Source organism: Crocodylus siamensis, chromosome 2 (assembly GCF_052110815.1).
Source record: "Crocodylus siamensis isolate JL-2025a chromosome 2, ASM5211081v1, whole genome shotgun sequence".
Taxonomy (NCBI): Eukaryota; Metazoa; Chordata; order Crocodylia; family Crocodylidae; genus Crocodylus; species Crocodylus siamensis.
In genome coordinates, this window is record NC_143396.1 from 14,363,459 (window position 1) to 14,388,723 (window position 25,265).

General features: G+C 43.7%; 1 protein-coding gene across 4 annotated transcripts in view; it reads left to right on the forward strand.

The window, feature by feature from the left end:
• FGFRL1 (fibroblast growth factor receptor like 1) overlaps positions 1-25,265 on the forward strand; it is a 250,755-nt gene that overhangs the window by 202,274 nt on the left and 23,216 nt on the right. For all 4 annotated transcript variants that reach the window (XM_090035357.1, XM_090035356.1, XM_090035359.1 and 1 more), the window contains one exon: positions 23,393-23,473. In XM_090035357.1, the coding sequence (XP_089891483.1) occupies positions 23,393-23,473 (81 nt within the window). The remainder of the gene's footprint in view (positions 1-23,392; positions 23,474-25,265) is intronic.

Sequence of the window (25,265 nt, forward strand, 5' to 3'; positions counted from 1 at the left end):
CAAAAACCGAGCTCACAATCTTGAATGTATTTACCCTCATAATAGGTCCAAGAGATAGAGTCCTTTTCCCCTATTTTAGAAATTAGGGACAGGGAGTCTAAATGGCTGACTCAAGGTTACATAAGTCCATGTTAGGGAATGGGCTTGAACCTAAGGTCTAAGCCAGTGTCACAACCATTGAGCCAACTCTCCTTTCCATCAGCATATTAACAGGACTAACCTCATGAAGCTGGCAAAAAAATGCATAGATTGAACCAATAAGCAACTGAACAGACATTCACTTTTGATTCCAGAAATGCAGCCACATGCCTGCAGTGAGTCAGGCCAGAAACCTGGTGGGGTAGAGGGAGGGGGCATGGGGGAGTGCTACAGGATGCCTCCCTGCCCAGCTGGAGCAGATAGGTTGGGCCAAGACAAGCCCCACCTACCCTACAACAGGGGGCTTTCAGGAGAGGTGCAAAGCATCCTGGGATGCTGGAGGGACTGTGAGTTAACTTGAATCTGGAATCTGGGACAGAAGTTCATTAAAATGATTTAACCTAAATCAGGTAAGTCTGATACTACACCCAGGTTTATCGTAAACCAGTTTCAGCCATTTTGAAAGTGGGTTATGTGTACTAAACTTCTGTTGTGTTATGGATTTGAACCGGTTTCTAATCACTCATACCAGTTTGTGTCATTTCTTTCCCTAGCCCCAGAGTCAGACTAATGATTCATTGCCAGCGTATAGTTTTTAATTTAATTTTGGTGGCAATCATCCATTATTTATAAAACAGTGCAGAAGGCATTTATATCTTGAGTAAGGAAAAATAGAAGGACATGCTAATATAAATAATGATAAATTATTTTAGCCCTATCACTGCCCATGAGACTGTGTATGAGTCTTATAGCAGCATTTTCCCTATAAAATCAGACTAACTAGAGTGCAGACAATAAGCCAAATAAGGGAGTTCTGTAATCTAAACTGAAGCCTCTCTCACTTTTGTCGTTGAAGTAGGCGGCTGCTGAAATCAAGTCAGTGTTGGAGATACTCAGGACTATACTTTCCATGTACAGACGGCCCACATTAACATTGAGGGATGGCTGCTCTATACATGTCTTACATAAAATTAGTACATCCCTTGAGGCTTCCAAGAAGTACCCGACAGTCTTCATCTAGAACATCTAGTCACTGAAGTCGTATATAGCTCAGCAGTAAAAACAGAAGCAATTTTCTGCTCTGTTAAAACAGATCCTAGATTCTGCCAAATTCAGCCTGTCAGTATAATAGAAGGATTTACAGCTACAGAGCTGAGCCTTTTATTTCAATGTAGAGGTTTCCGACTAAATGGACTGTGAGGCAAAGTGGGGTATGACTGTATCACACTGTGAAAACTGTTTGGTGTCTGTGTTGAAATACTGGCACTGTAGTCACATTATTTCTGACAGGCCCAGGGGCAGCCTTGTATGCTCTGTTGCAAGCAGCTGCCATGCATGTAGAAAAGGCAATCGGGACTCATAGTAGAGATGATATCTTTTTTTAGAACAACAAGATTTTTGCAAAAAAAAAAAAAAAATTCTTTAATTGCAGGCTTTCGGGCATAAACACCCTTCATCAGGCATCAGAGAAAAGATTGTAAAAGTTCTCCTGGGTAGAATTGAAAGTTTATAGTTCATAGGATTTCATATGAAATACGAACTTTCATTTCTACCCTGGAGAACTTTTACAATCTTTTCTCTGGTGCCTGATGAAGGGTGTTTATGCCCGAAAGCTTGCAATTAAAGAATTTCTTTTTTTTTTTTTTTTTTTTGTGAAAATCTTGTTGTTCTAAAAAAAGATATCATCTGTACTATGAGTCTTGATTTTCTTTTCCTTTAGACCAGTATGGCTACAAGCTCTTCTACCTTGCAGGTAGAAAGGAGTTTAATAACTTTAAAGGTTGCAGGACCATCACAAAGCCCCATCAAGGCTGCAGTCTGGGGCTACTGACTTCACTTGACTGCCAGCTAGCAGTCCATCTCCATGGAATAATGCCCTGGGCCCTGCAAAATTTGGGGGTGGGACAAGTATGACTGGTGGATATGGAGCTTTGCAGGGAAATGGCACGGAGAGAGACTCTGAGGGGCAGGGTCATGCTCTGTGCAGAATATGTGCATCAGTTGAGGCGGGGGGTGACGGGGACGGGACAACTTTTACTACATGGAAGGATTTATAGGAGAGCAGTGGCTGGAGGGACCCTGCCCTGCCTGAAACACTGATGCACCTGAGATTCAAAGAAGGGCAAGCTCTGTGTAGACGTCTCCTGTTATTTTTAAGGAGCTGTGTCTTGAGTGCTTTAAGAGTAAAGTCAATGCAGGTAAGCAATTCCTAAACCTGTGTTCATGCCATCCTGCAGTATTATCTTGGAAGGGGTAAGCCCAAGTTAGTTCAGCATAGCTACAACCTAGGTGGAAGTCTGAGCAGGCATCTTTAAGTCATATGGGAGCCTGGAAGGTCATTTATATGCGTAGTTCAGGATGTAAAGTCACTGGTACTGGACAGTGGCATCCCTTCGCTCCCCATACCTAGATCCAGCTAGGTTGGAAACCTACGGGATCTTCTAACTGGGTTCACTTGCAAGACAGGCGACTGCACAATGAGATACCGCGCCAGTCCAGTGACAACTGTAACGCAGCTGGAAATAATCCTGCTTGCCATATGCACTGGTCTAGACCCAGTGCCTTCAGCAGGAATGCTACCATGATGCACCTAACTTGACCCCTTATTTTCTGGCTTTTATATGCAGAGAACAAGTTGGTCCAAAAAGCTCTGCTTCCTGTTAGACTCCGGGAAAACCTATCTTTTGATCTGAACAGAGTTAGTTTCCTTTTCATTTTTTTTCTGCTTTTTCAGAGGGGCAAATTAGTGAGATCCTATTCCCATAGCAGTGCAAACTCACCTGTTTGACCTGGCTCCAGTGATAGGCATTTCACTGCTTAACTTGGGAGACTTTTCGTATGTAAATATTTTCTCACTCTCTTCAGTATTTTTTTTTTCTTCCTCATTTACTTTTATTAATTCTCCTTTGGACTCTCTACCCTAAACCTCCTCTTGCTATTTTCACCCTCCACTGCCTTGCACACCACAATCATGCTCCTTTTACTCTAAGGTTAGCCATCGAGGTCTTTTCTCCTTCCCCTTGCACGCATCTACTGGGGAACCCTGGTTTGCCACAGACTTCCTGGTGTGTTTTGATGCCACTGCTGCTAGATTTGATGCCAGTCAGTACATATACCACATGCTGTGGGTGCTTCTCTGTGCCCTTGGAATTATTTTATTGCTGTTGGAAAGTAAAATCAGATTACAAATTGAGCCAGTGAAGTCCTGGGAACAACCGACTCAAAGTGGAAGCAAGTCACTGTCATGCAAAACAAATAAGGAAACGTGTCAGCTGGATAATACCCGCAAGTGTTTTATACAGGCATTTGTAAAGGACCAATTAGGCCTCCATAGGGAGCCAAGTCTTTATTTAAAGCTCATAAATATACTAATCGTGACATTCTAATTAAGCACCGTTGTTTGCCGAATCTTGTTTTTTACGGGTATAGCTTTCTGTGGAAATGCCATTCCTGTAAAGATTTGGCATGGTACAGAAGACGTTTCTCTTCTTGGTTACCTCGGGAGGAATTTGCGTTCCTGCTCTGTGACAGCACTGACGTGCATGATGCCATTGAAAAGACTGTGAATCATAAATAAATGAACAATGTGACCACAAGCACCCCCTGCTGAGGAGGAACAAAGCCACAGGGAAAATAATATGCCAGAGAGAATTGTAGACCAGATAATTTATCAACCCCCACTTATTTATGAGCCTGGTTGAACTATTGCAAATGATAAAAGAATAGCTCTTTAATTTGCTTTTTAGTGTTTTTAAACTGTTGACCCATTGTAACTGAATTGAAATATAATGGAATATTTTCCAAAAAATTGCATCAAGGTCACCTAAGGGCTGGAGAATTCATATATAATTTCTGAAACAGAAGGACTGCTTTTGTGCGCGTGTTCCTAACACTTTCAGCCATTCGGACTCCTTCGTCTCAAAAGAAAACACATCTCAGGTGTCACATGAATGCGTTTGGTATGAGACTATGGCTCAGAAATTGCTGTTTTTGGATATGGATGCCCTATCTGTTTAAATGACTTCAGCAGTCAGTAAATAGTAATAATAGACAGTCATAGCGCAGTCTTGCAGAAGACGAGACGAGAAGTTAGATACCCCGAAGCAGGAAATTTAATATTATTAATGAAAACAGGAGGAATTATTAGGAGTGTTTTCACACGATACAACCCCTCATTCAGAACATATTAGAATGTGGCCTTTACCAAGGGATCTGGCTGTGTCTTTTTTTCCTGAACGTGGTTGTAGCATTCTCGTAGTATCATCTGCAAGGTAGTCGTAGCATTTGCCATGAATCCGTCCAGCGGAGCCTGTGTTACGGAGCGTGGGAGTTTCAGGCCCATGAGATTTGTGGGGCTGCAGATGCAGGAGTCAAAGTCAGTGAGATTTGTGTCGTGCAGAAGGGCAGCCCCCGTGTTTCAGAGAGTAAAGAATAGACGCTTTCTTCCTAGGATGAGGTACAGTCTGACTCCAAGCAGCTTGTTCTCACAAGATTTCCATTTGAGAGGCTTGGTATCAGCGTGCCTGTTTTAAACCGACCCTTCGCAATCTTCCAAGGGTCACTCCCAAGCCATAGCAGTGATTCTTGGGAATCACAGCCTGAGGATGCTATATAATCCATTAATGAAAGTGCCTGTTCTTGCAGGGATGAAGCTCTATTTGTTATCACTGACCATGATTCTCAGAAACCTAAGTGTGACAGTGCAAGTTGTACATTTCTATTGCTCGTTCCACAAAATGATCTCAAAGCGCTGTGCACACGGATGTAACTGGATAGTATGGCCAGCTGTCTGTGAGACCTCCAGCATCTGTTACCTTCCTACTGAATGGCCCAGATGAGTCTAGGATATTCACTGAAGAATTTTATGTTGAACTATACGTATTTATGGATTATCTGCCCAATCTCTGAGCAGTTTGTAGAATATTTAACCCGCTCCCTGTTTTGAAAATTGGCTCCTAGAGTGCTCTTTATCTGGATTTTATGTTAGCTCACTGCTCACAGTTAAATGCAGTATTATATTATTCCATTCAAAAATCAGGCATGTAACCTAAGTACTGATGGGTTTGGAAGAAGCAGTATTTTGTGTTAATATAAATAATCAACAAATTGAAATATCTTCATTGATTCTAGTGAGACGTCTTTTATAAATCTTGGTAGAAAGCATGAAAGTATCCATTTATACCATTAATGCATGCACACCTTGCAAGTACTGTTCCCTACCAAGTGAATCAAATGATAAATGTGCAGTAATCATAGAAATGCAAAACTCTAAAACTCTTGGTTCAAAGATGATACCTTTTATTAGACCAACTAAGAAATCCCCCCAAACTATATCTTTTTCTGCAAGCTTTTGGGCACACGTGCCCTTCCTCAGGCTCAGGAAAAGTAAAATGGGAAAGTAACATCTTAGAGGTTTTTAGTTAGCTTTATGAGTTGTTTTTAAGTTGCTCAGATGAAACCAGAGGCGCTAGCTAACTGGAGTTAATTGCCAGAAATTTAATTCAAATGACAATAGGGCTACAACTTTAGTCTCAATGTATTTTTGACCTTTTAGCCCCGGTTTCCATCTGCAAAGTAGAGTTAAAAATGCATACTGTCACCCTTTGGTTGGCTAAAACGGTTTGGACTGTATTGACTCGCGGTACTTATCTTTGCATACCTGGAAAGACCCTGATTTGCAGAAAGCATGTGCCTTCTGACAAAGGGTTTTTCAAAGTGCTAACTACTGGGCACTTAATAATATTGAGTCACTCCCTTGTGAAAAATTCTGGCCTTTGTCTGTTTAGATCAAGGTAGCTCTGTTTTAGTTTTCCTCCACTGTCCTGTGCTACTAGTCCTACCCTATTCATTGTTACTGCTTTTGTATGCTACAGGCTATACTGTAGAACAAAATCAAGGAGTTTAATTTCATCCCACAGAAATGATTACACTACATTATACGTTGTTTTGAAGTATGTTTTAGAAATTTGTAATGGCAGCATTGGGAATATATTGTTAATTGTGGAACAGCCGTTTTTACGATTTGTGTTTTGCCCCACATGGAGAACTGTAATTTGTTCCATGTAATTAGGTTAGGTTTAATTTTGGCTATGAGTAGACCAAAATTATCCAGTATAATATACTGTAATCCTCCCTTTAAGTGGGATGCCAAGTATTCCGTTTGTTTTGGGAGCCATCAAAATTGCCACTTCTCCAGAGTTGTACTTGGACAGCATTTAGAAAGTGGTAACGCTTCATTCCTCAACCAGTTTAATTTGTAGTCTCACAGTGGTCCGCAGACATCTGCCGTGTTCACTGAACATTTATAGATTGTCCGGGATTCTGCACTAACAAAACTGTTTTCAGTATAGCATAGGGAGATTTTTTGGTTTTTGGAAATGGCCGTGTGCCTTCAACTCCCACAGGCATCAAAGGACATTGTGGTGTTGAGCACTTTGCAGGTTGGGCCCCAAATGCCTCATGCTTCTTGTGACGTATAAGGATTCCTTAAGTTTTAGCTTCTCCTCTTATTGCAGCAGCTATAGTTTCAATACCCAATATATGAAGAGCAGAGGTTGGAGTATGCATCCTGTAACACTCTTCAAACAAGTCATGTAGAACATAACTAAGTACAGAAGAAGTGCCATACTGGGGGGAGATCAATGGTCCATCTCAGTGATGACTGACCATCTTCAGTTATTTAAGGCACCTCATTACTATTTATGAGGGGTAGATCAAAGTTAAATGCTTTCTAGGTGGTACTGGGTGCATCTACACGAGACGCTAACTGCACAGTAACCTAATAACACTGCGCAGAAGTGTGTCAGGCAGAAACCATGCTAATATGCTACTGTGCAGTAAGCATCACAAAAACCCTGTGTGCCGGCACTGCTGCACAGTAGCGCAAGTTATTCTGCATTGATTAAGTACTTGGTTAACCAAGTACTAAACTTTATGCACAGTAACTACGGTGCGTTAATGAACTTGTAGATACGCCCACTCTGTATTTCTTATGCATCCCTTCAAATGCCTCCCTTGCATCTGACTTCCTGTGGATTTACTAATCTTTATGAAGCCTGCTTCACAAGAGGTGATGAAATGTGTAGCCTAAGGTTTTCTGATTGTTAATAGGATGGGGACTGATTCTGCAAAATGACAGTTTTTTACATCTGTAATCTGTTGATGGGATTGGGATTGGTCTTGGGTATGGAATTGTGTTCATATTTGAAGTACAAGAAAGATTCTTTACCATATTTTGTGCCCCACTTAATACTTGGTGTGAAGTGTTAGCCAACCTGATCATGACAATTTTGTAAAACTTACTTGAGAATCTGCCTTATCCCAATTACTTTTATAAGCACTGCCTTTTCATTGATGGGAAATCAATTTTTTCACTCTTTCTTCAGTTGACTTCATTATCCTCTTGTCTGTTTTCTTTTCTTGTTCTTGATTCTATAAAAAGTCTAATTTCTTAAAATGCTCAAAACAGAACCCAAAAAATTATACTTTGTGTACCCACGCAATGTTTTCCAGTGGAAAAACCAACTGAAAAAAACGTCTTCAGTATGCTTGACTGATTTGGAGCCACCTCAAATGTACCAACTTTTTATATTATACTTGTAAAAGGCTTGATCCAAAACTTACTGAAGTCAGTGGAAAGATTTTTTGTCACTGCAGTGTAGGGTTGGGTATTTGACTGGTCAAGTAGTTTGGTAAATTGACTGGTAAAATATTGGTCAAAAATTGTACAAAAAAAAAAAAAAGAAGCAAATAGGTCCAAGTAATAGACAGAAAAAGCAAAAATTTTCCATTACAGGATGTGTCAAAAATATTAAAGAATTATATTCTGGTAAGAAAACTATAAAAAATGTAGCTTTTTTGTACAAATGCTATAATCTTTGACCAGTCAAAAATATGCAGTCAATTGGCTGGTCAGTTGACAATATTTGACTGGTCAGTTGACTGGCTTGCTAACCCTACTGCACTTAGCTGTAAATCAGGCCCTATATTTCTTCCTTAAGCAAAGGCATGCATAAAGGATTCTGATTTCCTATTGTAAAATGCTCTGAAACGGACAGGCACTTCAAAAAGCTCTTGCAGAGATAATGTAGTTTGAGAATTTTCATTTTAGCCTGAAAGTATTTAATTCTCTTCTGGAGGATGATTTTATTTTCTTTCTTTGCCTTTTTGCCATAAGAAGATTATGAAATGAGTAAGCAATGAAAAACACTTTAAAAGACTTTCATGATATTGTGGAAGAAACTGCTGAGTTCACATTCCCATCTATAGAGTGCAGAATATCAATTTCCAACTCATAATGTATTGATTTCTTCCACACAGTGAACTATTAATTCACCATTTTAGGAAAGGTCAATACCCAGAATTAGCATGATGGATTATTTTTGTTTAACATCACAGTATAAGTGTCATCTCAGAATCATTTTTGCCCCGATGACATGACATCTCTGTTTGAAGCCCAGCTGGAAGTTTCTTTATCCTGACAGCTTCCAGCCGGGTGAATGCTGGAGGAGATTTATACACACATGCGAATGATATTCCGACATGTGCTTCAGTGCAGGAAATAATAAATGTTTATCAGTGCTCCTGTGCACAGCAGCAATAGAGCTATAACTAAGTTCATATAGGAAATAGCAGCGGCATAGGGTAAAGGTTAGAGTAGAGGGCTGAGAGCCAGGACTCATGAGTTTATCCCTGCCTCTGTTGTAATCTTGTTATCACTGAACTTGCATTAGTCATTTAGGGCTTTTTTTTTCTTTTTTAAAGAAATCTATGTGATTTAAAGGCCCTTGGAAGTGAAGCTTAGAGTCCTCTTTCAGGTCCTTTTCTTCAGTCTCTGTGCTTCAGTTTTCCTATCTGCAAAACCAATATAGATAGTTCCTTTCTGCTTCACCATGGCATAAAATATTATTGTGAACTCATAGATTATTATGCTTGTGCCTCCATGGGCAAAGAATATATCAAGCGATTCTCCCCAGGAAGGGATAAGACCCTCTCTTCCCCTGAGCAGGCAGGATTACACAAACATCAAGGTGTGATTCCTAGGGAATCTTGGTTGACTTTCCTTCCCCCTCGCCCCCTTGTGTTACATTGATTGTAGACTCTCTTGCAAAGGACCTGTCTTTCTGTTATGTGTCTGCCCACTGTCTAGCATATGAGGGCCATGGCAGGAAATTTTAGGTTTTATTGCAATCCAAATGATAGGTAATAACACTTGAAAATGTTCTCCGTCATGATGGGGTAGCAACGGTTGCTCATTCAGGTGGCTCCCACAGCTCTGATGGGCCGTTGCTACTTTTCACCCTTATTGAATCTTAAAGCCAGATACTCATCTATCTGCAGTGGAAACATGCTGATTTATATCAATTGAAAACCTGCCTCACCATTATCTCGATGCCACATAAACGTGGTTTACCTGTTTCCAGTGTCATGCCCAGACTAATGCTAATGACTTGCCAGAAGTCTATCCATTGATGCCTCTTTCTGCCTGCTTCTCCCTTTCCTTTTCTCCTCAGCAGTGAATCAAGACTGGCTGAATCCTGACAGGGCAGTGAGCTCTAAATATTGCGGTCTGTGCGCACTGTAGCTTGTTGGCAAAAGAAATAACTGCAGTGGGGGGAAAAAAATCCATATTCTTGCCCCTGTTAGAACAGAGACCTGAAGACAGGCAGGAGGTCCTGTGGTCTGGAGGAGCTGGCATGGCTTGAGATAGGAGCATTGCCTGAGATCGCCTTTGTAAAGTAATTGTTTTAATGGTAGGTCAGGGAGCTGTGGTGGTTCAGTGATTAGCTCTAGCCATTTCCCGCTGTGGTTCATAGTGTGGTTACAGCAGGGGATGGAGCATCCCCGCCCACAGACGGGCTGTGATTGGGAACACATCGCTGATTATTCTGCGAGCTCTACAGGTAATGATGGGCTGTGGGTCTTGAGGATGGAAATATCATGCAAATTGGATATTTCCATTCACCAAACCCTGAAGGGGGCATTTCCAAACTCTATTTCTGGCTTTAGGGAGGGTGGGTAAAAAGAAAATAAAAAGGTTTTAAAGGGAGGCTCAAAGCTGGGTTAAATCAACCATTGACGATTGCAGATGTGTTGAGTTACATCAGTTCAGGATCTAGCCCAAGGTTTATGACTAGATCATTCAATGAAACAGCACGTCAGACTTGAGGGAGATCATTATTTAGCCATATTCTGCCCTCTTCCCTGTGCAGACCCCTATGGGTGTCTCTGTGAATTATGCATGGTTCTTAGAATATGGGAGGGTGGGGGCAGGTAATGATAGTATATTGACTTTCTTTGGACCCTCAGAGGCCTTCTTGTCAATCAGTCTCTTTATATATCCTTATTTGCTAGATTTATAATTCTTACTGGTGGCACGATTGGATGCTGCTCTCAACAACTGCTTGCCTGCGTAAGCCAGATGTGGGCATATGGGTCTGTAAATTCTTCTGGTCCTATTGTATTTTCATAGCTAACTTACTATCTGTTATATATGTCTAAAAAGATGAGTGAGTGGGACCTCTCCTAGGTGACTGTTCAACGATTAATAGACCCCTTGTTGGGAAGTTTTCATATGCTCAGCCTGAATATTTCTCATTTCATCCTGTTATTTGTGTATTCATTCTCTTGATGTCCTTAACATAGCCCATTCCCTTCTTGGCTTTCCATCTACCCATCTAATACGCTTGCTTCTTTCAAAGACATATGTAAACCTTGTCCAAACCAAAGCGTTTTAATCAAGCCCAGGCAATGCTCCACAGCATTCTTCATCCATCTGCCAAGGAGAACAGGCCAGGGCATGTCTACATTGTAGCCACAGCTAGGGCTGCAGTGGCATGTAGACATGCCCAAGTTAGCTTTAAGCTCACCAGCTTGGGTGCTAGTAACAGCCTGGTACTTGCAACAGGCTACAAACCCTGCCCAGGAAGATAGTTAAGAACTAGCTTGAGTATATCTACTGTGATCGCAGTGTAGGCAGGGCCCTAAATTAGAAAAAAACCCACCCTTTCCTGCTACAGATATGGAAACCAGGTGGTTATTTGGAGTCTTTGCTGGGAAATACTTCTGTTCGACCAGCAGCATCCCCTGTATTGTGATGTGGAACAGATAGGCAACAACCACAGCCAGTAGCTTGGAGCTGTCATCCATATGTCATATAATAGGTGTTTGTCTCATTTCCCCTGTCAAAAGCTATATGATCTTAAGCGACAGAGCCAGAAAAGGATTTGGGCACCTTAGGCAAAAACCTACTTAACCATTTAGGCATAGAGAGTCTCTAAGCAGGGCGCAAGTTTTCTGGAAAATGGGAAAAACTGGTTATTGTGGAAAGCAGTAGCTACTTGAAAGAACTTTTTCAGGCTCTGTTTTTGTCTGTAAGGACAGTAAGTAAGAAGAAGAAAGAGGTTTTAAAGAGACCTAGATCCAAAGCTAACCATACCTTAACGCATGTCCCACTGAAGACCGGTGGGTGTGCTGATTTATGTGCACTAAGGTACAAGTGTATGCCTAAAATTCATGACGGAGCATGCTTAGTACTGCCACCATCTTGGCTGAGCCAAACATTTGGGTGGCTGAGGCCCTTTGGGATTGCAAAGCAGACCCACCTAATTAATGCACTCTGACAATGTTGAGTTCAGCTCTCACTCTCACTTGGGAACATGGTAGTGATGCTCACCCTGAGCCTAATAGCCTAATGGTTAGGTCATTTGCCCAGTGGTTTGGTCCCGACTGCCTGGCCTGTTTATGCATTTTATAGTAGACAGCCAATAGTTTAAGAAAATAAAACAAAACCAAAACAGAAATAACCTTGGTAGCAGGATTCGAAACCCAAGACTCCCATCTCTCAGGAGAGTGCCCTTGTTGCTGTTTGTGGACTCTGGCCCTCTAGATCTTGCATGCTTGGTTGCTCAATGGCCCAGTTTCAGCAGGATGGATAGAGCGCGCCTCTCCAATCATTTTTAGCCTAGTAAACGGGGACTTCTCTTGGGCAGTGGGGAATGTATTGTTCAAATCCACACAAGCTGAGGAGGGCCTAAAACCTAGACCTTCTACCTCCTAGGTGAAAGTTTGAACCACTAGTCTAGCAGGCAAAAGTGGATTGTCATCAGTGGCTTAGTCTTAGTAAAAGGAAAGAGTGAGCCTGTCACCTGTACATAAAGGGATAATGTAGGTGCCTAAGGCTAGGCAGAGGTTTCCTGCTGTGAATCCCAGTCTCACATAGCTGCCGGCCTGTCACAAAGTCCAGGACAGAAATGGGGTTTCAGATACTATCTCTCAACTACACTTGTCGTTGTCTTGCTTAGACCTCCCCCTACTTAGCCCTCCCAGTGTTGGAGCTGGTAATGTTGGCTGATGCATGTTTTCAGATGGAAACTGTGTGACAGGCTGTGGGTTGGGATGAATTTCAGTGAGCACTTGGGGTTAATTCAAACCTGAAATTCCAAGTGAAACTCAAAGAGTGTTAATCCATGCTAAGGAGATCTGGGAAAAAGAATTACCTTAATCCCCGTGAATCAAAAATTAGCATGTGTTGCACAGCTGTGATTGTCCACCTATCTATTCCTGATGCATCAACTGCTGGGGTACCATTGTGGAAGTAAAAAGCTTCATAAAAAGTAGTTCAGAAATCTCCTTCTTTTCCATTATTTTTCTCCTTGAGTTCTGGCATGTAATAGAGGAAATCTGCACTGATTTGGGATAGAAAGAGAGAGTCATAGCATTTGACAAAGTCAGCTATTGCCAGTGAAACATGCTGCTCTGAACTAGTTGCTGTCCTGGTCGCAACGCTGCCCTGCCCGCTGCCCGATTTGGAGGAGAGTGCGTGGAGCCTAATATTTTGGGTCAAGCGTATTGTAAGGTCAAGCTATTGATTGGTTTCTCTATCTGTAAACTCACATTTTCTTTTTAAAAGTCCTACCATGTGAATGATATTGCAACATGTGCTTCGGTGCAGGAAATAATAATTGTTTATCAGTGCTCCTATGCACAGCAGTGATAAGAGATATAACTAAGTTCATATAGGAAATAGCAGCGGCATAGGGTAAAGGTTAGAGTAGAGGGCTGAGAGGCAGGCCTCATGAGTTTATCCCTGCCTTTGTTGTAATCGTGTTGTCACTGAACTTGCTTAAGTCATTTAGGGCTTCTTTTTTTTAAAGAAATCTGTGTGGTTTAAAGGCTCTTGGAAGTGAAGCTTAGAGTCTTCCTGCAGATCCCTTTCTGCAGCACTTCCTCTGCGATATAGGATATACCAGCTCCAGGTTTGTGGTGTCTTCTGAACGCCCAGTCTTTCCTCCGAGCCTGGTTAAGCCCAAGGGTAGCAAAACCTGCCCTGCCTGAGGTCCACCTCTGCTAAGCTGGCCGTCTTGCGCAGTTCCCTTGTTGAACCTTCGAGGGACAGCGGGACGCAGGTGCGATTTGTGTTCACTTTAGGTTTGGGGGAAAGGAGGGAGTGGATCTTTAAACTGAGTTTGGGGAGATCTCTTTCATTCATCCATGAGAGAGAAGGCCTCATTATAATTGTTCAAGCCTGACTGGATTACATCACTTTCCTCCTCATTTCACTCCCTCTTCTTCCCTTCGCCCCCACCTCCCTCCCTTCATTTGCACCCCTTGTTCTGCTGCAAGGTTGAGCGGGAGCTGCTTTAATGATGAATGCTGATCGCTTCATTCCCCATCCATCCCCCCCCATTGCTTTGAAGTGTGCTCAGGTCTCAGGCTTGAGTTCAAAGGTCACTTTGTTTATTTATGCAAAGCTGGATCATCTGTGAAATGGGGCTTTCAAGGCCTCTGACATCAAAGGCTGTAAAGCTGGCCCCATCAAGTCAGAGCAGGGACTGGCCTTGCATTATAACAAATTAAAGCAACTTTGTGGATCATACAGAAACATTAGGGATAGGTTTTTGCTTCATAAATTGGGGCGTTGTTTAGGCCCTTCAGATGGCTTCTCGGAACCGACCGTTGGCCTGAAAACAAGTTCTTCCCTTTCAGCTAATATGAAGCATTCTCCAAAAGACACGGGTAAACACCATCTGATCCTGGCTCGGTAACGGCCCGTGAATATTTCCCGTCAGTTTCCATCAGACCCTGACTGTCATTCGGGATTTTGGATTTGTTTTAACATTATGAGAAAGGCAGACCTGGAGCAGTTCTGGTATGCTAATCAATGGGAACATAACAGCGTATTTCTATATACGGCATTCTTTGTCCCAAAATACTTTATGAACTGCAGACATATAGTCCATACTGACGTAAGGAGGGGTGGGGGCAGGGTGGAGGGAGGTGCAGCAACCAAGCTGGCAGTAGGTAAAGAGTGTGGAGCACAGTGTGGGTGGAAAGCAAATTTTGGCCAGAGCATCAAGGCAAGCCCATGACCAGAGCCTCATATAACAGGTTGGAACTAACTTCTCCAGCCAGGACACCTAAATTATGTGACAGCACAAATTTATCCCATGCCCATTAAAATTATTTGTTCCCATCAGTGGTTCAGATGCTCAGAGCTGAAAATATCCATGCCATAAAATTGGTCAACAGTTCGTTTTAATGATGGGTTTTTCACTGTCTCCTCCAGCTGGCCCATCTCCTCGACCTTGGCTACTGCAAGTATTGCAGTGATATTTGTGCAGCCTAGTTCAGAACCCCCTTCAGATACGTGCAGAGGAAGGGAGGAGCTTTCGGCCAGCTCCAGCCATTCAGCCCCTTGTGCACCAACTCCTGCCTTATTAACCAAGCAGCCAAGCTAGGCAGCTTATATTGGACCCCATTGCTGTCTGGCTGCAGGCCGGATTCCATTTCTAACTACTTAGTATGTCTCATTCCATGGGACAGTGCAAGAAAGAGGCACTACATTGAATTAATTCCCCTTTTTACAAAAGCAGGAGAATAAAACGTAGTTGAGGCTGAAAGCTGGATGCTTGGGCTTTGAAAATGGCAAAAAAACCAGGGAATTTCAGAGCATCTATGGAAGATGGTAAAGTCTATGGTCATGGAGTATCTAACTGTGGGGTGAAGCATCCACACCAAACTTTGGGGTGAAGCGTCCACACCTGAGAACAGGCTGGTGATCCAGACCAACCTAGACAGGCTCAGACAATGGGGGGACGAAAACCTGATGGCAGTCAACAGCGAGAAATGCAAGGTACTCCACCTTGGGGGAAAAAAACCCCACAGCACGCTTATAGACTCAGCAGTGCTACACTTGCTAGCATCATGGCCGAAAGGGACTTGGTGGTCATAGATTTCATAGATTTCATAGACATTAGGGCTGGAAGGGAGAAGGGCCTGGCAGTAGGAGTCTATTTCCTGCTCACAGCCCCTGATGGCATACAGTCTCTGGACTGTGGCCTGGAGCTCCTCCAGCTGGCACGCCAGAGACCCCAGTAGGGAGCAGACCCCGCAAGGGGAGGTGGCCATGCTCCTGGGCCCCAGAGCCTGAAAAAGGGACAGGCAGCCCCCGCAGCCAAGAGCCAGGGGCTCCGTCTGCGTGGAGCCCGGAACCATGGGCTCCGTCTGGGTGGCCATGATTGACCACAAGATGAATATGAACCACCAGTGCAATGTCGCAGCTGGTAAAGCGAGCAAAACTCTGGCTTGCATCCCTGGATGTTTCTCAAGCAAATCCCAGGATGTCATCTTGCCACTGTACTCGGCCTTGGTGAAGCCGCAGCTGGAGTACTGCATCCAGTTCTGGGCTCCACAATTTAAAAAGGATGTGGAAAAGCTTGAGAGAGTCTAGAGGAGAGCCATGCACATGATCAGAGGGCAGGAGAACAGGCCTTATGATGAGAGGCTGAGAGCCATGGGACTCTTCAGCCTAGAAAAGCGCAGGCTCAGGCAAGACCTGGTGGCTGGCTGTAAGTATATAAGGAGTGTGCAACAGGATCTGGAGGAACGCGTGTTCACCAGAGCACCCCAAGGGATGACAAGGTCAGATGGTCACAAACTCCTCCAAGACTATTTCAGGCTGGACATAAGTCCCCAAGGCCTAGAACAGACTGCTGCCAGAGATGGTGCAAGCTCTGGACTCCTTTAAGAGACATTTGGACATTTATCTTGCTGAGATCCTATGACCCCAGCTGACTTCCTGCCCCTGGGGCAGGGGGCTGGACTCGATGATGTTCCGAGGTCCCTACCAGCCCTATCGTCTATGAAAGCTATGGAATCTATGAAATTCAAACTTCCTGATAAAGAACACTGATTCATTTCTCAGTCCATTTCTAAGGTCTATTGCCCTTATTTTCTGGTCCACAGCATGCCCCCTGAGAAGATACAGACCTTCATTTTGAAAGAATAAATAATAAAAAAGAAAGTTTTCTTTAAAAATACTGGTAAGTATGGTATTTTCCCAGGGAAAACACAGGCAGCTGCTGTTGATGGGAAGCAAACATTGTGGCTACTCTGTTAACTCCTTAGCTGCAGGACACCACAAGTTCTGTTGGCTAAGGCAAGTGTCTGACTCCTCTTCTCTTCTTGAGCTGAGCTGGGTGGGCCAGCAGCTTCTGAAGCATGAACCTCTGCCTGGAAAAAGAGGGTGTCCACAACCAGCAGCTGGGAGCCCCCTGTGTAGCACATACAGCGTTAGTTTTTCTTTCCCCTGGCAGAGACTTTTGAGGCAGAACCTGCTGGTGCTGTAAAACGTACAGTCTAGTTTCTAACAGTTGATTTTTTGTGGGGAAATGGTATGTGGTATATACCAGAAACTATGGTATTTCAGACCCTCTGCAAACTCAGGAGGATAGCAGCTCATTCACTATTTCAGTCCTGAGGACTGGAAACATCCAGCTGGATCGTTGGCTAATTTAAGTTGTTTATCAGCCACAGATCTGGTCTATGTATTTTTTCTTAGTTAGCGCTTTGATTCTGGAACATGATTCTTCTACAAAGAGGAAAACTACAGCAAATTCATCACCCTTAGAAGCAAGCATATAATAAATGATTCCTCCTGACAGCCTTACGAATATCATAGACCACTGGTGTTCTTGGAAGGGGACAAAACCCTAAGGCTAAGTACAGACAGTCAAAAAGCCCAAGGTTGAATCAATTCAATCTTTGCAGGTTAGCCTAAGATGCAGAGATTAAACTGAGAAACAACTGGACAGACATTCACTTCTGATTCCAGAAATGCAGGCATGTGTCTGCAGTGGCTCAGGCCAGAAGCCCGGGGGCACTGGCCAGCTTGGGCTGTGTGTTTGCTTCCTCTTCCTGCTGCCCCTGAGGTCTCTGGGATTTGCAGTCCAGAACCACAGTAGCAGGACACTGCAGAGTTGCTCATTACTTCCTCTTCCTTCTTCCAGGTGCCTCTGGGATTTCTAGTTCACAGTTGCAACCAGCCGTAAATTTTAAGCAGGACAGGGCAGGGCAGGGCGGGGCAGCTCTGTACTTGGGGGAAGGGAAGGTTAACTCCCATCCCTGGCCTCAGACCCCAGCAGGGGTTTGCCTGGGGGTAGCCGGTCTGTACCTCCCCCGCCTACCCTCTTCTCTGCTAGAGCAAACAGCCTAGCACAGCTCAGCAAAACATGCTGGGGGACTCTGATTTAACTTGAACCAGGAAGGAGTCTGGGACAGAAGTTTCATAAACCGGTTTAAACCAAATCAGTTAAGTCTGATACTACATTCAACCAGGTCTGTCTTAAACCAGTTTCAGCCATTTTGAAACTGGCTTATCTGCACTGAGCTTTTCTGTTGTGTTACAGGTTTAAATCAGTTTCTGATGACTTAAACCGGTTTATGTGTAACTTCTGTCCCTAGCTTAAGAGTTAAGATCTTGCTCAAGAAAATGCACAAAGGTAAACTACTTTCTTTTCCTGGAGCACAGCATCAGCACTACTGGAAAATGAACATGGAGTTCTGGAGATTTGGGCCTTTATATATAGAAGGCTCAGAATTCAATAAGCTATGTGGCTATAATGATCCGCTATTTAATGTGAAGGTAAAGAGAATGTTTAACTTCATTGATAGCAATAAGCTGATTCACTGGGTCATTTCAGCAGTTCTGAAAATACCTAAAAATCATCAGTAGGCACCATTGGATTCTAAATTATTTTCTCAATTTCGCTCATAGCTGCGCATGAACAACTTCTTCAGGTCCCATCTCTGTCCCATAGGCATTTTCCATCTCATGTCCTGAATGATGTTCTCATTGGCTGCACAAAGAATCTGGGTGCCACAGGATGATACAAGTTCTGGTTGGATTGGAAAAAATGCCCTGACCAAAAAAAAAAAGTGCTGGATACAATCCAGCAGTACTCATAAAATCTACGGCAGAACACAAGCAATTGTCATGACCAGGTCCAAGAAAACTGAGCAGTGGAAGGGAAGCCCAGACCTTTAGCCTCTTCTACTCTTTGGAAAAGCTCAGGGTCAGAACTGAATGTAGAGCTTGAGCTGAACTAAAGCAACTGTCAGCCTTGAGGATGTTGTTCAGGTTTGGTTTCAGATTTTATTGCTTGGCTCCCTCTGCAGCATTGAGCAAGCTGAACAGTGAGGTCATTCTGTGGGGAAGGTTAGCTGTCCACAGACATAGACCCACTGTTAGTCACTAGAACTGGGTGTGAACTTGTTTTCCTGTCCCAAGAAACGTCCTGTGATTTCAACATTTTCTCTGTACCTCCTCAGGACTAAACCAAGACCTGGTGAAGGTTTTTATGAAATACAGTCAGCCCATCCCAGGTTAGTCAGGGGCTGAGGGAGATGCACATTGAAGTCCTTTAGACTAGGCAATTATACCTGATTCTCTAATGTCCTACTGAGGTCCCTTCCGACCCTCACATCCATGAATCCTAGAGAAATGCCCATATCCCAAGGATAGTTGTTTTTTTCTCAGGCTACTCTGATGGAGCTCTTCCACTTTGTGTAAATAATATTTGCTAAGCCAGGGGTTTTCAGCCGGGGGGTACGCGTACCCCTGGTGGGTACTTTAGGAGGCCCGAGGGGGTATGTGGCAGCAGCGTGGAGAAGCCGCCAGCACTTCTGTTTTTGCTGCCACGTGCTGCACAAAAGGACCCTCCCCCTGCTCGTCAACCGACCACAAGGGTACTTCCCGCTTCTCGACCAGCCACCAGGGGTACCCTGACCAAAAAAGGTTGAACAGCCCTGTGCTAAGCCACAGAGAGACCCCTCCTAAAAGGTGGAAAGTTCAGGTTCAAGTCCATGCTCTGAATAAAGCAGAACAGAAACTTGGGTGTGAGCCCTTTCCAGGTGAATGCCCTGTCTGTCACTCTTCTGGGTCTTGCTGTCGGTTTTGTTTGCTCCAGAAATTCCTAGTCCTGCACAACCGTCTTTGCAGGAATTTAATTGAAACTCATCCCATTTCCATGAGAAGTTCAGGATTTGATGAACTGGCACCTTCTGGTCAATAGAACAAAAGGAAAAAAAATCCTGAGGTCAGAAACAGTCCAGTTCAATTTATGGGGCTCTGGGTTGTCCCACTGCACATACCATTTTCATGACCCTCCGCTTAGTATGAAATAGCTGTCTTGGAAAAATAAATGCCTTCCCTAGATGTGAGTTTCCATGTTTATCGTATTTTATCTTCTCCAGATGCTGCTGCTGCATTTTATTGTTAAAGAAGCAACCTTCCAAACAAACAGAGATAGCATGAAGCTTCCTGGTTCTAAAGAAATCTGGTTAAATGCCATAATTATTTACCGAGATCTTCCTCCACCACCCCCCCAAGTCAGAAAAATATTTATTCTGTGGTTTGCGTGCAGTTATCCAACCCTACTTTTATCCTGCCCTACCCCCCCAAAAAATGATTTCTTTTTCTGGGTTTTTTAGGTAACCCCACAGGTTTGGGATTTGGCTGAATAACAAGCAAAGAAGCGTCTTCAAAGGATCAAACGGATTCGGAGCAATTTGGCTCACATCAAAGGCTTGGCAGCCTCTCAAGTGGTGTTGAGAATGCCAGTCAGTGTGTGTGTGTTGGGGGGGGTACACATGGGCTGACATACTGTAACATGAGGCAGGAGGCAAGGGTGGGTATGCTGCTTTTTGTGCATCAAGCTGAGTAGGATTAAGATATAATTGACAGAGCATCGCGACTTAAACGCCTTGCCCACTTCTAAGACGTTCCGCAGATTAACAGCGGGCAGCAGTTCCACATAGCTGACTGGCGTTTGCTTTCCTTTTTTTCCGTACTTACTCTACACCCTGTACACTAGCCTCGCCTCATCCTTTTTTGATTGTGCAAAAGAAGATTGTGGCTGTTTGGCAGAAAACATTGCGAGGTTTTCTTTCCTGAGCAATTGTATATTTAAAGAAACAAAACTAAGTGATGATAACGATGGTGATGGTGTTATTGTATTGTTACGCAAAAAGAACCTGTTTGTCATTTGTAAGCGATGACCAAGAGTGAACAGGAAAAGTGATGCATGCATATATACATATACATAGGTATGTATTCTTGCATGCATGTATACATATATGATATGCATGCATATATAGGATATATAGTCATATATGTCATGCACATGTGTGTGTGTGTGTGTGTGCATGCATATGTGCCTGTATATGTACATGGATTTTTCTCATGCACCATAGTCCCAAAGTCCCATTTGTGAGACAGTGCAACGGATACTTGCTTCTGCACATTGGAAGGTCTGTGCCAGTGGGTGGGTGTATGGGCTGGTGCTCATTACTCAAGCAGAGGCAAACCTGGTCCTATATGTTTTTACTGAGGGAGAACTGGTTTTAAGAGCCTGAGGCAACTCCATTTCACACTGCTTCCAGACGGCTTGGGTGTGAGCAGGCCTGAGCCCTTCTGAAAGCCTTCAGTGTTCTCAGTGACGAGGGGGGGGGGAGGGGAAAAAAGCGTGAGTGATCTGCTGAAGTAACAACCCCACACACTGCTGCCTTGAAAGTTTTCTTTTCCCTCCTAAGTGACAGCTGCACATACCTCTGGGGAAACTCTGCTAAAGTAACTACAGACAGAGCAGAAAAATTTGTCAGGGACAAGGGGGGACGCCCTGCATGGCATCTCAGGCTTCCTCCCCGCATGCTGTTTAAGAGACAGCAGCAAATGAGAGCACTGCACGTGCGGGCATAAAGTCGCTGATGCTAAAGAGGCCAGGCCATTTTCCAGTGTGGCAGGCACTGGGGTCAAGGAAGACGTGGGGTTAAGTATATGTTCTTCAGCAAAAGCTCCACTAAACTGTATGAGTACTACAGTGTTTGTGAGAGAGCTCAAAGACCAGATCTATTATTTCTAAGGAGTTCTAGGTATGTAGTTATAAACACTACATTATTTTCTCCCATTCTGCAACTGAGATTATATTCAAGATTAAGCCCCTCTTTTAGTCTCTAGATTCTTTTCCTGCAGGCTTTAGGCAGTTTCCGTCTGGTATTTAGTCTCTCCCCTTCTCTGGACGTAAGGTCCTGTGTTTTTTTTTTGAGCTCCATGTAAGTTTTTTGCTTATATTGGTGGGCTTGGTGCAAGGTGACTAAGGGCCAGTCTCCAAGGCTAAGTGCAGACAGTCAGAAAGCCTCAGGCTGAATTGATTCAGTCTTTACAGGTTAGTCTAAGCTGCAGAGATTGAACCAATAAGCAAACAAACAGACATTCACTTTTGATTCAGGAAATGCAGCCACATGCCTGCAGCGGCTCAAGCCAGAAGCAGGAGGGTGCTACAGCATGGCTTTCTGGCATGTAGACAGCATTGGTGGTGAGTTCACTTCTTCTTGCTGCCCCCAAGGTCTCTTGGATTTTCAGTCTAGACTCACAACAACAGGACTCTGCAGTGTTGCTCATCACTACCTCTTCTGCTTCCAGGTGCCTCTGGGATTTGTAGTCCACAGTTGCAGCCAGAACTGAGTAAGCAGGGTAGGGCAGCTCCGTACTCAGGGGAAGGGAAGTTTAACTGCCCTCCCTGGCCCAGACCCCAGCAGGGGCTTGCCTGGGGGAGGAGGGCAGTGAGCCAGCTCTCACTGCTCAGCTAGGGAGCAGAGGGGTGGGGCCATCCCCGCTCTCTGGAACAGACAGCACAGCCCAGGGCTGCAGGGCATGCTGGGATGCTGGGGGACTCTGATTTAACTTGAACTAAGAAGAGGTCTGGGACAGAAGTTTCATAAATCAGTTTGACCTAAATCAGATACTGCATTCAACCAAATTTACCTTAAACCAGTTCCATCCACTTTGAAACTGATTTATGTGCACTGAATTTGTATTCTGTTACAGGTTTAAACCAGTTTCTAATCACTTAAGCTGATTTATGTGTAACTTCTGTCCCTAGCCCAGCTGTGCAGCCTTGACCCATGTGAAATGTCCTACTTCAAATCAGACAGTGTATGTAGGTGCTGAAGTAAGGATCCCTCACTTCAGCCACCTGCATTAGCTCATTTTGACCTGAGCAACTCATGGGCTGAACTGCGGTCCAACCGATGAGATGCCATTACCATGTCGCACGACCATGGTTCTAATCGTGGTTCTGACACTGATAAATTATGTAACTGTGGGCAATTCTCTGAACCTAATTTCCCTGTCTTTAAAAAGGGGATAATAAAAAACATTTGTTTTTCTCCTACCTTTTGTCTGTTTTGTCTAGTTAGATTGTCAGCAATGAAGGGCAGAGGCTGCTCTTGCTTTGTACAGTGGAGCACAATCACAGCTTCTAGGCAGTGGGATAATAGACTATAATTATGATGGTAGGAAAATGGGACTAGATGGATCATTGGTTTAGCCCAACACGTTCCTGTGTTCTTAATTTATATTTTTAAATAGCATCTGTACTCAACATTGCCTTCTTGCCCAAAGCTTTTCTTTCAACATCTTTGAGGGTTTGTTTGACCCCAATAAGCCTGTTTGCTTTCCTGGCCCTTTCTGGAAGCTGCAAGGTAAAATTGTTGCCAGAATTCCACTCCTTGCGTTCTGTATGACTGATCACATAAGTCTCTCCCACCTCCTGGGTTTAATTAGCTGTAATTTTGATTTATACCATTATTTGCATGGAGGGTAGAATGGATCAGCTCTTCCAAGGGAACAGCAACCTGTAAACATAAACAAAGGGGCTTTTGTCAGCTATTAATGGAAACATTGATTAATCTCCCATCATGTTAGTAGCCTGCCGAAAAGCTCATAAAGCAGCAAACAAAATTGTTCATTAAACTGCTCGGCTGCTGGAGCCAGGATATTGAATGCAAAATGCACATTAAGTGCATTTCAGCAGTGTGGTGCCTCCCAAAGCCAGTACAATTCCCTTCCATCCTCTGGTTCAAACAGTCCTGTGCGGGGACATTTTTAACATCCTTCCCTTTCGTTTTTCTGCAGATGATGCCAGCTCAGGAAAGGACAGCCAGGTACCTGAAGGCTCCAATGGAGAATATGAAGACCATTCTGGAAAGCAGTGGGGTAAGGAAGAGAGGAGGGTTTTTTTTTCTTTATATTTCCTTCATATCCTCATCAGTGCTAGCCATCATAATCAGAACCAAAGAAGTGCACTGAATGGATGGAAAAGGCCAGGTACAAAATTCTGTGCAAAGACTGATTTGTTATTAGCAATGGTCAAATACCAGATACTCTCCACTGAATGGTTATATGACCCCAGCAGTCTTTCCTGCCCAGAGCAGGGGGGCTGGACCCAATGATCTCACGAGGTCCCTTCCAGCTCTAAACTTCTGTGAATCTGTGAATGCATCAGTCTGAACTGATCTACTCTGATTTCAGTGTTGCTTTGCCCCATGAAATGTGGCTTGTGACCCACAGTGGATCTTTGGCTCCCTCTCAAGACAGTTTTGTCCTGAATTCATTCCCTGGGCTGTGGTTTTCCCTTACACACGCGGCCTTTTGCTGACCTCAGAGGGGTTCTCCATGACAATCGTATTGAAGTTTACTCTGGGGTTTTAAAATGGCACCCTGAGCCGGCGTATATTTGCTCCCCCTGAAATCAAGTAGGAACTTTGATTTCATGAAGGGCAGAGTTGAACCAATGCTAAGCATTTTTGAAAATCTCATTTTTCACTATTTTTAAGGCAAATTCAAGACCTTCTCAATGCTGAGGGGTGCTAGAACGTAGGGTTTGGGTCGATGCTATTCTACAGCAACAGCAGCTATTATAATTCAAACCAGAGCAGAATTGCTTCAAGTTGTGTAAGTCCAAGGTTTGGGTTAAGCTCTCCTCTAAAAGAAAATAAGCAAAACTGCTGTTGGCCACCACAGACATGGGCGAGATGTGAACCGACACTTCAGAGGTGTCACTAGCTCAACGTTGCTTTTGCAGCACAGTTTCATTCATCCCTTTTTAATATTTTGTTTGTTGATGATGTGTGACATGTGGGTGGCCATCGACCAGCTTCATGGGTGTCATCATGCCATGCAGCATGGCTAGATAGTATCTTCATGGCATAGTAAGGATGGAAAGCATTTGCTTCAAAGGGGCAAGCCTATACCAGTTGAGCTAAGAAGAGTCTCCTCCAGGAGCTGGCAGTAGACAGTCAATGACAATATTGTGTTACAGTTCAGGTTCTAGGCAGAAAAGGGCAGTATTACACTGAGAAGACAGGGCTTGGACCAGTCAAAGAGATTGTGCTTGTTTTCTCGTGAAGGGTTCAAGTTCGATGGAGGGGATGTGTCATTTTGAGATGAGACAAGTTTGACAAAGGGAGACAGAGATGGGAGGAATAACTGGGTCATTCCTCACATTAGGAAAGGAAACCAGTGCAAATCTCTATTCTTGCCTCATTTCTGTAAGGAATACAAGAGGAAAAATAGGATTCCATGGCTGGTGTGCCCCCTGGAGGTAGTTTTGGCTGGTCTTAATAAATTAGACATCTGCATATGTAGCATTAACTCTCTCCATTTCATGGCATGACACTTGGGACTAATCCATTCACTTGTGAGATATTCCTCAGAGAAAAGAATCTGTTCAACTAAGACTCTCTGCGACATCCCTTTGTGAATTTTTTCATTTTAATTAGGCTGATGAAGTCTTCCAGTAAACAAAATTTCAGCAAGAAACCTGCCCATACTGTCCTGTTGTCTCGCTCGACTCATGCTTTCCCTCAGCCTTTCTGATGGCAGCATTTAAAACTGTACCAATGTGCAGTCCGTGTGTACAAAGCACACCCTGAGCGGTGTAGCTGGACTGTTGTGCAAGGTATAAATAACATAGAGATGCTTTGTAATGGGGAGCTCGGGCAGTTCA